At 35.7% G+C, this 16,979-nt stretch overlaps 1 protein-coding gene across 2 annotated transcripts in view; it reads left to right on the top strand.

Annotated features, from left to right (window-relative positions):
* CEP89 (centrosomal protein 89) overlaps positions 1–16,979 on the top strand; it is a 43,348-nt gene that overhangs the window by 6,433 nt on the left and 19,936 nt on the right. Inside the window, exons 6-17 of one of the 2 annotated variants that reach the window (XM_075765426.1) lie at positions 832–860; positions 2,037–2,091; positions 2,529–2,747; positions 3,104–3,246; positions 3,608–3,658; positions 4,743–4,826; positions 5,777–5,884; positions 8,151–8,262; positions 9,845–10,025; positions 10,948–11,115; positions 11,777–11,918; positions 15,858–15,947. In XM_075765426.1, the coding sequence (XP_075621541.1) occupies positions 832–860; positions 2,037–2,091; positions 2,529–2,747; positions 3,104–3,246; positions 3,608–3,658; positions 4,743–4,826; positions 5,777–5,884; positions 8,151–8,262; positions 9,845–10,025; positions 10,948–11,115; positions 11,777–11,918; positions 15,858–15,947 (1,382 nt within the window). Of the gene's footprint in view, positions 1–831; positions 861–2,036; positions 2,092–2,528; positions 2,748–3,103; positions 3,247–3,607; positions 3,659–4,742; positions 4,827–5,776; positions 5,885–8,146; positions 8,263–9,844; positions 10,026–10,947; positions 11,116–11,776; positions 11,919–15,857; positions 15,948–16,979 lie in introns of both variants that reach the window. The other variant, XM_075765427.1, reaches the window with a different exon arrangement.

Below are 16,979 nucleotides of genomic sequence, written 5' to 3' on the forward strand. Positions count from 1 at the left end.
TGAACCTGTCATTAAGCTATTTTTTTGTAACAACAGAATATTGTGGGGGAGAAAATATGACAAGAGAGCAAGACCAATCTACCTGCATAGGACTTTTATTGCATAATTATCTTGTCCGTTATTTTAAAATCAGGAAAACAGGAAACTATAATTTGTTCCAGAGCTGCAAAATGCAGTTTTTACAGAGGATGGCAGCACTGTAGTAGCTATTGGATAGGGAAGAGAAAGCAGAACTGAGTCCATTTTGAAAAATCTTTGTCTTTCTAAGTTTTATTCATGTTGGATCCCAGTGTTTCAGTATTATTTCAGTGGAGTTATTTGTAAAGCTTTAGAGAACAATATCCAGAAAGAATGGGTTGCTTTGATAAAACTATTTGGGAAATGAATGCATTAAACTGAAAAGAATAGGATATATAAACCATTTCTAATCCCTCCTCTACATAGTAAGTGCTGCAGATCTTGGAAGCTGTCAAATTTGTACTGGCTTTGTTCAGAGATACAATAGGATTCAAGCCCAGTAAAATCAATGAAAATATTTCATTTGTCCTTTAGTCAAATTCTAAAAGAACAGTGGAAGACAACATTGCGTTTCTTCCATAGTTCCATCTATACAATGTGAGGTAAAGTAAGGTCTCACATCAGTACCCTGATATGCCATGAAAGAGATAATGGAAAGTTAGTGGTCTAATTTGTGGTTTGGGGAGGACTTTCTTACATTTATTTGCCGTATATAATACATATACTTACATATCCCTGTGAACTGTTATAACTTAAGGACTTACAAATACTTTTGTTTTTAATTGACTGAAAGATCTATTTTTCTTTTAACAGAAGACCAACATCTTGGCTTGAATTTAAGGGTAAGGCTTATATGAAGGTTGATTTGTGATGCATTTTGGAAAAAAAGGGCGTTAAAAAGAGCTGGTAGATTACAGTCACTTAAAACTAATTTATTGCCACTAGGGCATCTTTTACTTTTGGAGTACAAGAATGGCCAAGAATTTCTTTTCAGAAATACCACTATATAGGTAAATAGGCCATACAGAAGTGTTTGGGTTTTGTTTTTTTTAAAATAGATCTTCTGTTGTTACTCATGTGCAAGAAAGAGACTGAGAGTGGTAGACATCATATTATAGCAACAGATAGCTCTTAGTGATAATTTTTAAATTCTGAGCCTGGCTTTGCTAGATTTTTATCTAGTTTTCCAGCTGGGCCCATCTGACTGCTTTCATAAGCTTGAAAAAGAATACCCAAAAGTTTAGTTTCTCAGATCAACTTGCTGGCATATTATTTACAAAAATGGTCAGTTCTTCCATTGTTAACATCACTTTTTTTTTTTTTCTTCAAGTTCTTGACCACATATATTTTGTTTTGAAATTGTTCTTGAGTTTTGACTCATTTAGTCATCAGTGTCTTGGTATGTTAAATTACCTGGCATCATATCCTTACAGAACTTCACGGCTGTTTCGTAAAAACATGGAGAAAGTTTGTATATTGATCATGTTCATTTCAAGTAAATATATTAGTATAAATTCAGCCCGTAGATCTTTCCTGGTGAAAGAACCTTCTGAAAATGTAAAAACTTTGTTGAAGAACATTTTACATTTTAATTTATTTGCCGATTCCCACTTAGGGACTGAAAGTTCATAGCATAATTGACTGTCATATTTTATACAAACTAACAAGTGGGAGCAAGATTCATCCTATTTGGTCAAGATGCTTTATGTTTTTGTAACTCTTATGTCAGCCATAAAATGGTTTTCAGAACTATACATCTCTGACAACTAAAGAAAGTATTAACAGTTTCAAGCGTCCACAAATGACTGATGGCAGTGATAAGTGACAAAACAATGTCAAGATTAGTAAACGACAAGTCATATATTGTCAGTAGTAAATCCAACCTTAAATTTTGTTGATATAAAACAAACTGCTTCAAAAGTTCTGTTTCTTAAGTTCTCCAACAGTGATTCTGTTCAGAGTACTTCAGGAAGGATAACTGTTAAAGCAAATTGTTTAATTTTTTATTCCTCTGCTAGGAAGAAAAGTCATTAATTGAAAATCTGATACGTGAAAAGCCTCCGCCATCCCCAGGTACTTCGGTTTTTTCTATGATTTTACTACAAATCTTCACTTTAATAATATGCATATGTATATAAAAAATACATTTTCCTGCTTGTATTCTCAAAGCCTAATTCAGAGAGGGGGCAAGAGGACTAACTAGTTCATGCGGAGCACATACACTTTGCTTTCTGCAGTGGATATTTCTCTCACCTCTCTAGTCACTTATGCTAGGGAGAGGGAGATCTGCTGACACTTTCTTTGCCCTTTAAGGAAGGAATGTTTTCAGTGTCTGAGAGAAAAGATGGGAACTTGCAGCCACTCCACTATATAGCTGTCTTTCCAAATCCATTCTCTTATGAAGTATCATTCATATATAATGCTAATATTGGAAAAAATGGATTACAATTTGCTGAAACTCACATTCAAGTCTGAATACCATTTAAATACATTGTACTGTGGCATTACAGATATGTCTATTCGGGCAAGGCAAGCACAGGAAAATATGACTAAAGAAAAGTTCAGAGAACTAAAACAAGAAAACTGGTCTCTGAGCAAGGCGTACCAGGCTATGGTTCAACAATTTGAGGGAACAAAACAGCAAATGGAAGAACAGCTATTAAAGCTGAAGAGACTAGAGCAAGAAAACAGAAGACTTAAAGAAGCTGCTGAGAAGTCACATAGAGAAGGTACGAGAAGCGTATAAGCTATTCTGTAGTTATCTTGTTTGGTTTTTCTAAATTCTTACAACCTGTTCCAGCAGTAGTAGGTTTCCACTCATTGATTTGAGCAAGTATCTATGCAGAAGTAGTTTCTGAACAGTATTTTCTATATTTGTAGAAATTTCATCAAGGAATACTTACATGAAAAAAAATTACTTGGTTGTTTAATTTTTTATTTTTATTAATTTTTCATTACAGTATTTTGAGATAAGTTCTCTTATGATTCTAGCTCATTGAGATTTTTTTTCCTTACAATTAACAAATTATTGCTAACATTTCTCAAATTTTGATTGAACTTTCTTGTTGGGTATTTGTTTTAATAGAGGAGGCTACAGAATTACTTTGTCTCAGACGACAAGCACAAGAACTGGTAGATGAAAATGATGCTTTGAAAATGACGGTCCATCGTTTAAATGTAGAATTAAGTCGCTATCAAACTAAATTCAGGCCATTGTCTCAGGAAGAGGTGAGAATCTTGGTTATAAAGGCAGTTTGGTCTGATGTCCCATTGTCCTTTCATTCATCTTTGAGATTTTTAAGACTATTTTCTCCAAATTTGCCACAAAGTCTACAAGTGGCATAAGCTTTTTCTGGAATTGTATGTACTCATTTATCGTTAAGTCTAACTTTAAGAAGTTAGATGTTCTCCTGTGTTAGTAAGATACTGAATTTCCGGTTTTGTTGACTTTGAGTGTGTGTTACATAGGCAACACGTGTAATTAGAAACATAAACTTGTTTGGGGTAATAGTTGTGACTGCAGTGGATGGTGGTTGGTGCTTCTAAAAGCAGGAAATAATTTCAATATCTTTTTAAAAATCTGTTTTAGCATCTAAAACTGAAAAGTTTACCCATGAAAGGACCACCACCACCATGGCTGGTAAGCAAAAAAATATTTTCACTTATCCGAGTATAGTAGAATTTCTTTATTGGAACCAAAATATTCAGGATATTATTTTGTTACTTTACTGAACTATCACATACTAGTAGAATATTATAAACATTTGTGTTGTTGCATAAAAAGACATAGGGCAGAACTTTGCAACGAATGTGTGCAGCTCCGGTTGAATTTACAATAAGCTACAGATTGCATACAATCGCCAACTTTGAACTACTGAATGCAAATTAAGTAGAAGTACTGTTACCCTGAGAATCATAAATACCATCTTCACTTAGTATTGTCTAGCATATAGTTTGCTTCAAAGTCTATTGCTTAATTGTTAATCATCTTAGTTGTTAATCTTCTGTTGTGATTATTTTTAAGATGATATGAAAAGAAAATGGCAGATTTCAGTGATTCTTATGGTAGGAATGTTCATAGGTCCACTAGTAGCCTATGAATTTCTGGCAAGGAGAAGGCAAATAATCTGTGTAATTGAATGAATTTGTAATATATGAAACAATTTTTCCTTGAAATGCTGATCAGATCTTAAATTTTCCTTCCTTATTGTTATTCAGAACTTTACAGAAATAGGAAAGTCCTCCTTCTGCTTTGTCTTTCTAGCCATAATATCCAAGAATCACATACATATGTATTTAGTTTTAAAGATACAGGTTTGAGAGTGTAAAAATTCCTTTCCCACTTAATTAATGAATCTGGGCTAAATTTTATTATTAACTGTATTCACTGTAGTGTTTCATAGTTTGGTTTCATATTCATTTGCATCCCCATTCTGCTGTTACATAAGTAATAGCTGCTTTTTAGTGAAGTGTGCAAGTACAGCATCCAGCCTTGTCTTTTCCAAAGCTTGCTCCTAAAGCGGTGCTATTAAGTGCTTCTGCAGCATCATTTTGCATATGGTGGTCTGTGTGCTTGTGTAAGTCCTGCACTCTTGTCTGCAAGGCGTATACAAACACCTTTAATAGCTTTTAAAACCAGCAATATATAGCAGGAGAAGTAGTAAAAAAAATATTGATGATATTATGGTTTGTAATTGATTTATATGGATGGATTTTTTTTTAAGTTGGATATGAAGTATTTGTCACCTCTTCTGTTGGCATATGAAGACAGAATAAGAGAAAAAGAAGATTTAAATCTTGAACATGAGGCAAGTTGCCATTTAAAGAAAATATACTTCTACACTAAAGCAGAAATAAATTACTGAAATTTTTAAAAGGAATTTGTCAAAACTGTTTTCTGCCTAAAATTAAAAGTGATTTTGTTTTACTTTTCCATGCATAGTTGTTGTGCTGTCTTATCCTACTTGGCTTGCTTGTTTTTGTCAGCCTGTTCAGATGTAGAAGCAGGCACTACACTGAGATGTACAAGAATTGTGCTCTCTGAATAGAGTAAACCGTGAACACAGTCAGTGGTGGAAAGAATTTACCGTTGTCATTCCTAATGGGCATGCAGTGCCCTGAATAGCTGCTCTTCCAGTTACTGGCCTGTGGATTTTGTGGTAGAAGAATATTTATTTCTACTTATTTAAGGAATGGACATTAAGGGACGGGTACTCTTTTTGCTCTTTAGAAGTAGTTTTTTTGTCATTGAATCTTTGAAAAATGATTTCTTGCTTCAGAACAGAACTGCCATAGCTTTTCAGAATAATTTATTTCCTTCAAAAAATTAATCTGTAAAATAAGCAGAAAACACCAAGGTTTTCATGTTACTGTAAATTCAGTATATTGTCATACCATAGTCAAATTCATGTAAATCATACTGAAAATGTATAGTATCCTATAATAATTTCCAGAATTCTGGTTTTTAAATCCATATTTTAAGGATCTACAACTTGCTTAATTTAAATGACACTTAGCAAAAATCTGGCACAGTTCAAATATTTTTATTATTTTTAATCAAATATTACTAGATTGATGAAACAATTTAGAAGTTAAGGATGCATATCTGAATTAAAGATGAGTTGTGAGATAATATGCTGTTAACAGGAGAATTAGAAAGCACCCAGGCATATATATTTATAAAAGTTTTTGTTGATGTAAAAACTAAACCAAAATACTTACTTCTAAAAAATTTCATAGGGAGTCCTTTGTCTTCCAGGAGGATATGAAGAATTTTAAAGTACGAGTTGAAGAGTTGGTGAAGGAGAATGAAGACCTGCATGAGCAATTAAATAAAAGTAACTTCATTACCCCTGCAGAATGGCAAGTTATACTACTAGAAATTAATTTAAAAGCTACTCGTTATTTTGTTTGTTGCATGCAAACTTTTAAGATTACAGATCTTACAGAAAAATTTTGAACTCCTCAAGCAAAATAAGTTTTGATAAAGAGTTAATAGGGTCATGATTATGTCTTGTTGGAACAATGCTGATCTGCAATACCTGAAATAATTTTGGAGTAAAGATTAAATAGTCAATGTGCCATTTTGCACTTGAAGCCCACATAATTGTCCCAGGCCTCACCAAGCTTTTGCTCTGTACCTTCAGTGGTGGCTTCACGCTCAGTGTTGCAGTGCATTGCTCCCCTAAGCTCCTTTTTGTAGCAGTGTTTTAAAATTTTGATTCACAATGTAGCCTCACGGGGCCAGGCATAGCTTAGGGTGAGGATGTAGCTTGGCAGTGCGGGAGACGTTCTTTATGCCTAAACTTGTTGCTGAAATATGATCTTAGTGATAACAATGTGTAAGTTGTGGTTTTACCTGGAAAATTATTTTGTTCTTTACCATTGTTATACTTCAGAGACTTGTCCAGTAAGATACACAATCCGTTTTCTCCACCTTAACTCCAGCCTTTATAGTTTTGATGGGAAAAAAAACTTCCATTGTTTCTTTCAGCTGGCAATGCTTCACATCTTACATCAGCACTGACCTTCCTGTCACAAATAATGAATGTATTTTGTCATTCAGTTTTCATTTCATATTTATCCATTCAGATGAAAACATGCAGAGTCTTAAGTAAACACTATGTCAGCTATTAACTGATTTCTAAGTGGCTGATGTGTATTTGCTTCCTTCTCCTATGCCCACTGCAGCAAATTTCACAGTAAATTAGTCAGCTGAACTTACAAACTCCTATTTGCAGAGGTTTTCATGGAATCAAATGTAAGCTGACTTCCATTTCTGCGTTTGCAAAAATCTTCAGGGTAGGCTGTTTATATTTTTCAGCTGCCAGACAACAGTTGTTAGCTGTATGGTTCAGCTTAATTTTAGTCAGAATATCATTTTATGGTAGGGAAAATTGTCCCTATCTACATCTATATACAGTGGGATGCATGAACAAAGTAGATATATGTTGTATTAGTTACTGTCATCAGAAATTCTTGGTCACAGTCTGGCCACATTTTGTTTGGGTTTAGGCTACTTTTACTGATTGATGACAATTCTTGAGTTTAAATTCATGTGACATCATCTGACTCTTGTAGTGTATTTCTACTTGCATTCTGGCTAATACCAACTTTTTAAGCTATTATTAGAACAGCAAATAGTTTCTTAAGCTTTTGTTAACATCAGAAAGACTGATACTGGTTTTCTCAAAAGCTGAATTAATACTAGTTGTAAAGCACAGAGTTAAGTTCTCTGCTCAGGATAGTCCACTTTAAATGCCCATCTTCTTTACAGGCCTATAAAACACACTGGCAGTATTTTTCCAAAGATCAAAGCCAAGTAGATCCGAATCCTATCCAAAAATGTATTGCATGTTTTGAAAACGGATTTGGTTCAGTTACTAGTTACATGGCCGTCTCCAAGTCATCTGGCACCATTATGTAGCTTTAATTCTCTTGTATGAGAAAAGTCTGAGAGCTGGGACTGTTTTGCCTAGAGAAGAGAAGGCTAAGGGGGGATCCTATCACTGTGTACAAGTGCCTGAGGAAAGAATGTAAAGACAGAGCCAGGCTCTTTTCAGTGGTGCCCTGTGACAGGACAGGAGGTGATGGGCACAAGCTGAAACACAGGAGATTCCCTCTGAACATAAGGAAACAGTTTTTCACTGTGAGCACTGCAACAAGCTGTCCAGAGAGTTTGGGGAGTCTCCATCGCTAGAGGTAATCAACCATTCTATGATTCTATGACATGGTCCTGGGCAGCCAGCTGTAGGTGCCCCTGCTTGAGCTGGAGGGGTGGACCAGATGGCCTCCAGAGGTCCCTTCCAACCTCAGACATTCTATGATGCTACAATTCCAATTCACACATATTTTTTTTTTTCTTATTTCTATAGGGAATTTTTGCTTTAGTCAAAGATTTTAAACATTATTTAAAATAATTTACGTTTTGAGGATTGTGAGTTCGTGTCTCTAATGAGCTTACCTTGGGTCCTGACATTGCTTTCAATTAGGGGTTTTTATTTGTTTCTTTAAAGAGGTTCAAATATGATTTTATACGTTTACACTGTTAGAAGTCAGTTGTGTTTTTTCTTTGGACATAAATTAATATTTGAATTATATTTTATTTATAAGCTGGTTGTCGTTGCAGGCAGCAGCTGCAAACTCAGGCCAAGCTGGTCTTGGAAGAAAATGGATTGTTGATGGAGCAACTCGAAATTCAGCAAGCTAAAGCAAAAGATAGTCACAGACAACATGTTCAGGAAGGTAAAGTACTTGAGTTGCTCATCATATGAACCACACAGAAAATGGTACTGCAGGTTTGGGGTTTTGTTTGTGGGGGTGTTTTGGGGTTTTTTTGCAACTTCATATATGCCTACAAAGCATTGCTAAATGCAGGTAACACTAATACGAGATCAAGCTCTGGATGTCAACTGATACTGCGTCAGTGTCATCTATTGACACTATACAGCATACTCCATTTTGACTTGCTTCCTCTGAAAAAGTGACAAGGACTGTTAAACACCAATACACTCATTTTTGTAATTAAAAAGCACTTTTTAACATTACAAGTTGGTATTTGTGAGGTATTATTTGCTTATTTAAATGTTTAATTTAAAATTTGTAGGGTTTTTAATTTTCTGCTTTGTATACAATGCTTATCACTTAATATAGTTAATTATAAGTAGCAGTATTTGATTTTACAGTTTTATAATTTGATACTGCTTAAATTTACGTGCATCTTCAAGTAATAATAATCTGTTATCTCTTGCTGTTTAATCAGAGGTTTGTATTTGCATAAATTCAGAACACTTGATATTCCTTGTCTTGCCTGTAAATATTATTTCTTGACCAAGATTAATTTTTCTGCTGCTAGTTATTTTTTGCATCAGCCAATTCCTCTGGATATTTCTTGTTAATAGCCTTCTGACTGGATATTAGAAAGAGAACAAGCATGTTATAGTTTAAAATCCCAAAACTGAAAGTAAGATTTCTTAGTGAAGTTTAAAAAGCGAAATTGAATCTTAATTCACAGATTAGGATGTCCTGAAAAACATTTACTTATGTGCAATTAACGTAAGTCGCTGATGAGAACAGTTTCCTTAAGTGAACCTATATAGCAAAACTCGAATTCTGACTTTTTTTATTCATCTGCCACCCATCCCAATTTCTGCTTTTAAAGTTTCTCAGTTTCTTGTTTAGAGTTTTATTTCTCTATATCCATCTGTGTTTAGAAGATAATTCATCACACCCAAGGCCAGACAATACCGTAAAATCAGGTGTTCCTCTTTCCAAATCTCAAAATAGCTTGATCTCATATGAGCTGTCAGAACATCCCTATTAAACAGTGACATATTTTGTTATCTATTGTTGGAGTTCTCACAAGGAAACAAGAGCCCTGATCTTCCATTCAACTGCTGTGGCAGTGTATCCAGTGATTATACTACAGGAAAAATTCAGAGATCAGTGAACAGAAACTAGGCAGTCTCTAGATGTGTGCCCCATCTACTAGACTACAAAAGTCATGATCCATTTTAGGTTTTTTTCATGTATTAGTAAAATCTGAATCAGAGCATTTATCAGAGTAAAATATTTCAATGAGCAAATAACTCACAGCCCTGAAAAGAAGTAGTCTTTAAGTTTTGGCACTTTGCCAAAACAAACTGCTTGAGACAGCAAAAGAAAAATCCAAACTGTTAAAATACAAACCAAACTGACAAATCCACTGTTACATAATTCTATGAATAAATACGAATTAACATATTACTGGTTTAGTTGGGAGTTTCACTAGGTGGTTGAGTTAATTCTGCTGTACTCAATTATTTGTCTTTTTTTCCCCTCCCAAAAGCTTCAAAATTGACCAAACAGATAATAATCTTAGAAGATAAGAAACAGAGTCAAGAAGAAGAGATAGCAGAATACCAGAAGCAGTTAGAAGTTTTGCGTTCTACATGTGAAGAGCTGAAAGCCAAACTTGATAGCAGAATAGCAGCAGAGGAGCACTTTGCTTTGGTGAATGATTTAAAGAGGTATGAGTTTACATACTGTGCACAGAGAAACAATTCTGCAAAGCATTCACATGAACAGATCTGTACACACATCATTCTGTAGGTAGGAGGCAAGTGGAAACTTATGCTGGTAATCTAGGAAGGTAACTACTAAAGTACACAGAAAGGTAAAGAAATATTTCAGAAATACTGTCTCACTTTTTATAGACAATTAAAATTACAGAAGGAAATCCCAGATGGAGAGACATCAGTAGAATTGTTTCTGCCATAGAGTACATACTGCTAAATGTACCTTTTAAAATAGTAGAAGAGGAGGTATTAAAAATACCATTTTTGTCAAATCTAATTACTTCTATCAACACTATATATAAAATGTTCTCATTCTTTTGTTCCCATCTTTGGGAAAATGTCTGAAGGATCCTGAAATTCTAAACTAAAAATACTAAGTTTCTTCAATCTTTACAATATGGAAATAACACGTAACAGCACAACACAAAAGTGCTGTCATGCAGCATAGCCTGTAATGTTTTTCTAAAGACATTCTGTAAATTTGTTTGCTCTCAAGCCTTAGGATAGCACAAGTTACTGTTTCTTGGTACAGTGCCTTCCTGAGGAGTCTCAGACCTTCTTTTTTGGCATTGCTATGCTAGCAATTTCTTTGAAAAAAAATTAGGAAGGGAATACATTTGGACTATATAGGATATTTTTTTTAAATTCTATTTCAAGTGCAGTCAGGATTAATTATTTGAATAATTTTGTTTGCCTTATGTTTCATTCGTGATTTGATATGTCACGAGATTGTAATCCCTCTCTTTTATGTCACCACTGAACATTAAGCATTCTCAATGTATCTTTTTCATACCTTCAACATTTGACTGTAACATAGCTTTTTAGTGAAGTAAGTCTATACATGGCACCTGTTCAACGCTGTTGGTTTTTGCAGCCATTTACAACAGGAGCAGGAGATAAAGCGCTGTGAGGTGGAAGATCTAATGGGAAAGATAACATCACTGCAAACTCAAAACAAGAAACTGCTTTTAGAGAAAAACAACTTCATGGCTGACAACAAGATCCTGGAAACGGAGGTGGAAATGACACAAAAGACAAACAGGTCATATCACATTCTCATTTTCCTGTATAGATATACTTGTATTTCTAAAAATAGTAGAAATATCTGTAAAAGTATTGTCTGTCATCCCACAGTGTGTAATTTCTACCTACTACAGAAAAACCATGTTTCCTAAACATATCTTTGTCAAATCTAAAGGCCTGGTCATCAAGCAACTTTCCTAAGCTTTGTGTGTTTTCATGCATACTTTACTATGTCTACATGCAATTAAGAATATATCTTTAACGCTAGCAGTTAGCTATAGCAATTAATCATTTGTATACTCACTTGAAAAATAGGGTATTACGCTATTTGCAGACCTCATGCACCTGAGTGGTTCAGAGTTGGGCTTACAATACTTTAAAAATTAAAACCAATATTATTTTTGTATTTCTTAAGAAATATGAGCTTGTAGCCATTGCACAAATTGTTCTTTTGAGTCATTGTTACTGTTGTTAGTGACACAACACATTGTAAAGAAAAACAGCCCCAAAAAGTGGAAAATGATACTTTCAGCATTGCAAATATTTTGAGCCAGTGTCTCTAACAGTATATTTGATCGTTTGAGACCTGTACAAGTTGATTTGCACATGCAATGCAAGTTCTTTTAATGCCATTATTAATTTCCAATCTAAGAATTTCTTTTTTTCTGTTTATTTTATAGGCGATTAAAGAAGAAAATAGGTCTTTTGAAACTGCAGTTGGAGGAAGCAATGGAAAAAGAAGTTGCAGCCCATCACTATCTAACAAACCTTATTGGTTTGGTGGAGAAGATAGCTCAGGAACGTAATCACCTTATATTTTTGGTAATTATCTTTAAATAATTAATATTACTTAATTGATATTTCACACAATTAACATCCTACTAGCATAACTTATCTTTAATTTGAATTGCCAAAAAAGAAAGCTGTAATTTCAGTTTAAGGATTTAGTTATTTAAATAGCAAATAGGATAGAAGCAGTAAAAGGTTATTTTCTAGAAGAGTGGTTAAAAGCAACTACCCTAATTTCTAGAGATAACGTAATTAAGCCTTAACTCACATCAGCATTAAGGTCTGCAGTGGCATACATCAGGTTTAAAAGAGTTTCTTAATCTGATTTTAGAGATGGCTTCAATTGTTGAAAAATAGCACGCGATAACATTAATTTTGAATACACATTTCTGAATCTAAAGGTAAACTATTATCCTTGAAGTGATCTGTGTGGACCTTCTGCTGCGGAAGCACATGCACACTATTGCTCCTTTCTGGAGAGCAGTCATTTTGACAGGCTGGTGGAGAGTTTTGGAACAACTTCCAGTTAGTGGAAATGCCTGGCATGGAAGTTGCTGGGCTTTTTATAGGCACACTTTGTTTCCTTTGCAAGATCTTGAATGCAATTTCAATTTTACATATAGTCTGTCTTCAAATTGGTCCTGGAAACCATTTCACAAAACTTTCTTAAAATAAAGCTGCTTTTGCTTCTGTTGTTCAAGTAGTAGACAAAGGTTGTCATCAGTGTTACGTGAAAAGATTCTGTAGTGGTTAATTCCTAATTCTAGAAGAACAACTATGGTGACCCAACTCAAATCTTTGATCACTGCAAACTGGACTTAGGATTGTGAAACGAGGCACAATAAATGTCTCCTAGGAATTAGGGGAACTGGTTCTTATCTCTCAATCTCTGGTATATCTACTTTCAAATATTCAGCATACCACATTAGAAATACCACAGAGATCAAGGTGTTCCATTTGGCTTAATAACACCCTAGTAGATGTTCAGAATACTTTTTTGCAGTAAAAGCCTGTTTCAGAAGGAAAGATGTCTTAACCTTAATTACCACAAGGTAGTGTAAACCCTATCTTTGCAAGTGTGCAGTATTTGACATCATAGTCTTCCCTTCTGAAACCTGCAGCTGAAAGCACAAACTAAAAAATCAAGTTTCACACACATGCAAAAAGCTCAGAGTATGTCCACGGAAAGTAGCCCAAAATGCAATCAACTATGGCCTATCTTTCTTTAGACAGGTATAAGCTGATCCAGTAATTAGAAGCCAGTCCTGTCATGCAAACAAGAATTTGTGTCTTCCTTTTGAATCACATTCTCGTTTGTACGTGTATGATGCTGCTACATAGAATCATAGAATGGTTTGGGTTGGAAGGGACCTTAAAGATCATCTAGTTCCAACCCCCCTGCTGCAGGCAGGGACACCCTCCACTAGACCACTTTGCCCAAAGCCTCATCCAACCTGGTCTTAAACACTTCCAGGGATGGGGCCTCCACAACCTCTCTGGGCAACCTGTTCCAGTGCCTCACCACTGTAACAGGAAAGAATTTCTTGCTAACATCTCATCTAAATCGACCCTCCTTCAACTTAAACCCGTTACCCCTAGTCCTGTCACTACACTCCCTGATAAACAGTCCCTCACCATCTTTCCTGCAGGCCCCCTTCAGGTACTGGAAAGCCGCAATTAGATCTCCCCGGAGCCTTCTTTTCTCCAGGCTGAACAATCCCAACTCTCTCAGCCTGTCTTCATAGGAGAGGTGCTCCATCGCTCTGATCAGCTTCGTGGCCCTCCTCTGGACTCGCTCCAACAGCCCCATGTCTCTCCTGTACTGGGGCCCCCAGAGCTGGAGGCAGTACTCCAGGTGGGGTCTCACAAGAGCGGAGTAGAGGGGCAGGATCACCTCCCTTGACCTGCTGGTCGCACTTCTTTTGATGCAGCCCAGGACACGGTTGGCTTTCTGGGCTGCAAGCGCACACTGCCGGCTCATGTTGAGCTTCTCATCAATCAATACCCCCAAGTCCTTCTCCTCGGGGCTGCTTTCAATCCCTTCCTTGCCCAGCCTATAGATGGGCTTGGGATTGCGCCAACCCACGTGCAGGACCTTGCACTTGGCCTTGTTGAACTTCATGCGGTTTGCATGGGCCCACCTCTCCAGCCTGTCCAGGTCCCTCTGGATGGCATCCCTTCCCTCCAGCATGTCGACCACACCACACAGCTTGGTGTCGTCAGCAAACTTGCTGATGAGGATGCACTCCATCCCACTGTCCATGTCGCTGACAAAGATGTTGAACAGTGCCGGTCCCAGTACCGACCCCTGAGGGACGCCACTTGTCACTGTTTTCCACTTGGACATTGCTTACACACTTACTTGCATACTTGCTTACATTACATGCTTTCTTGCTGTCCATTATTTCTCCAGTTTGTGACTTAGATACTAGACAGTGCACAGTCTTGCTTTTTTTTTTTTTTTTTTTATTTCACTGTGTCTGGGCTGACAGCAGGGATACTCTGAGACTAACTTTTCTATTGAAATAGTCTAGTATCAGTAAAACCTTTAAATATCCAGTTTAGTTTGCTGCCTGGTAGAGCTTAATCAGAACAATCTGTTCCTAATTTTAATTGCTGAACTTAAAACCTACCTTGGCAGAATGTTTAACTGCAGGTATCTTGTAGTCAGGTAATCTGATACACTTATCTAATGGGAAGGCCTACAAAACACCAAAAAAACAATTACAGCCAGACCATAATGATTATGAAAAAACCACTACTGACCATGATGTATAATTAAAAAAGTATTATTGTTCCCCCCACTTCAAAATTCAGTAATAACAAGTTTATTTACTCAGTTCAGCTACTGCTATTATTCTAGCCTTATTATTTTTTAATTCACTAACTAAATTAAAGCATTGAAATTCATTTTATGCAGATTTAATCCAGGAGAACAGGGAGAGGAGAAGAAAGGGTACAGCACTCTAAGAAATTAGCCTATATTCTTACTTAATAAGGATACAAAACCCAAAATCCATAGTAACCACATCTCCACAAACATAAATGGATAGTCTTACATTTACTGCTTCCAGGAACAGTGACAGCCTACTTACTTATAAATCCAGTAAGAGTAAAACACAGCAGCAACAAATATATTTAAAACAATTTTGACACTGATGATGAACTGTAATCCGGAGTTAGCAGCTGTCAAAATGATTCTTTTATTGTACTGTATGATTCAGCTACCACACAGTAAATCAAAATGTCACTGTCTGAGCAGGAAGCTCACAGAATCCAGCAATGCTAGTTAGTTTTGACTTACGTGAAAGGAGAAGCTTCTCTGGAATGATGTGGGTAGTTCAGGGTGGTAAGACATTGCTGATTCTAAAACCTGGTTATTTCTTTCTTGAATGCTTTCAGTGGATTTAACAGTTGAAACCTTTTATAGTTTTAAAATTATTTCATTGTTTACAGCTTAGGCAGTTTTTGTTTGGTTTACTTTTTATATCTGAGAGAGAGAATGTAGTGCTTATGAAGCGATGGAAACAGTCATAAGACAGAAGCATTTCGTAAGCCACATGTCAGACTCCTTGCCTGAACCCCTGCCAACTTTAAGGGCTCTTTTGAGAGCAGACTATTACACCTGACCCGGAAGGATGAGTTTCATGCATACAAATGGGATCTCTAAATGTACATACATACATCTGTAGAAAAATATGCAGAATTGGTTGGGTTTACAATACCAATAGCTATGATCCTTTCAGAATAAACCCGTTTCAAGGTATTTTGTTAGTGAGACACTATTTGCAGTCAGATGACAAATTATTAATTAGCCATTACTAGAATAATTTTCAGGATTCTTTTTCCATCTTGGTTCTTCAGACTGTTGGAACTCAAAACAGAATAGCTTTGTCTTCCTCAGTGTATGTATTTTGTCTGCCCTGCCTGAAGTAATGATTACATTGATTTATATATACTGTATGTTTGCAGGCCAGATGTTTGGAAAATGAGAATCATGGTGTTCTCAACAAAATAGTAGAAGGCAGTCTACGCTTAGGGAGACTGGAAGAAAAAGTTAAGGTAAGCAGTATTTCTAAGCTAAATATTACGTAAAACATTCTGTTTTTTTTAATGAGAAAAGTCAGAAGTTAATCTGTGTCAGGGTTGTAATGAAAGACATATGGATTATTTTATAAAACGTTTTTAAAAAGCAAAATAGATTATCATAATTTTCACAACTATCTTTTTTCATTGTATTTGTACATTGCATGTCTGCCAGGTTATTACATTTACATCGTTACCTAGAGAATTATGACTAGTTGTAAAAAGAATTAAAAATTATACTTTATTTGTATTTCATTTTTGCTCTGTAGTGTAGCCCAATTATTCTCTCTCCTATTTTTTTGAGGCTGTACTAATGCTTCAACTTGAAGTCCATTACAACTAGATTTGGGAAAATGAAAAACATCTCTTCAGTACAGTTACCCTCAAGTACTTTTGTATGGCCATAGGGTAGGAGGTTTAGAAATTCGGAGAACGTTCAGACATCTAGCCTAGTTAGAGAATACATTGTAGGTTATCTTTACAACTCTCTAAACAAATACAAAGCATAGTGCGTAACTGCAGTATCACGGTGAATAGTGTGAAATGCATTTGAAACTTTTATGTTTTAACATCTTTAATGTTACAGTAATTGCTTTTACTGTAAATTCAAAAAAGGAAGGAGAAGGATATCTGGCATATTGGTTTTTGTACACAGAAAGTAATATAAATTACTTTCAAAAGCTGTTTTGTACTAAGTCAAGTTTGTGCAGTTTACCCAAAAGCAGAGCCTCTCCATACATTGCACTTTTTCAGTTGAGACCTATGCTGGTATTCCTGCCTCAGATGACACAAATGTGCACCACTACGTTAATGGAGCCCAACTCCTTCTGCACTTTCCTTGTAAGGATCAACACAGCCCAGGAATTAGCAACAAAGAAAACAAACCAAATTACAGATGTAAAGAGAGAGCAATAAGCTGAAAAATAGCTAGAATTTGTAAGTAACCCTTCAGAAAAATACCTAAATGTATGAAACACTACCATAAAAGAATTCTCCAATTTTACTAAT

Source organism: Balearica regulorum, chromosome 13 (assembly GCF_011004875.1).
Source record: "Balearica regulorum gibbericeps isolate bBalReg1 chromosome 13, bBalReg1.pri, whole genome shotgun sequence".
NCBI classification, from domain to species: domain Eukaryota; kingdom Metazoa; phylum Chordata; class Aves; order Gruiformes; family Gruidae; genus Balearica; species Balearica regulorum.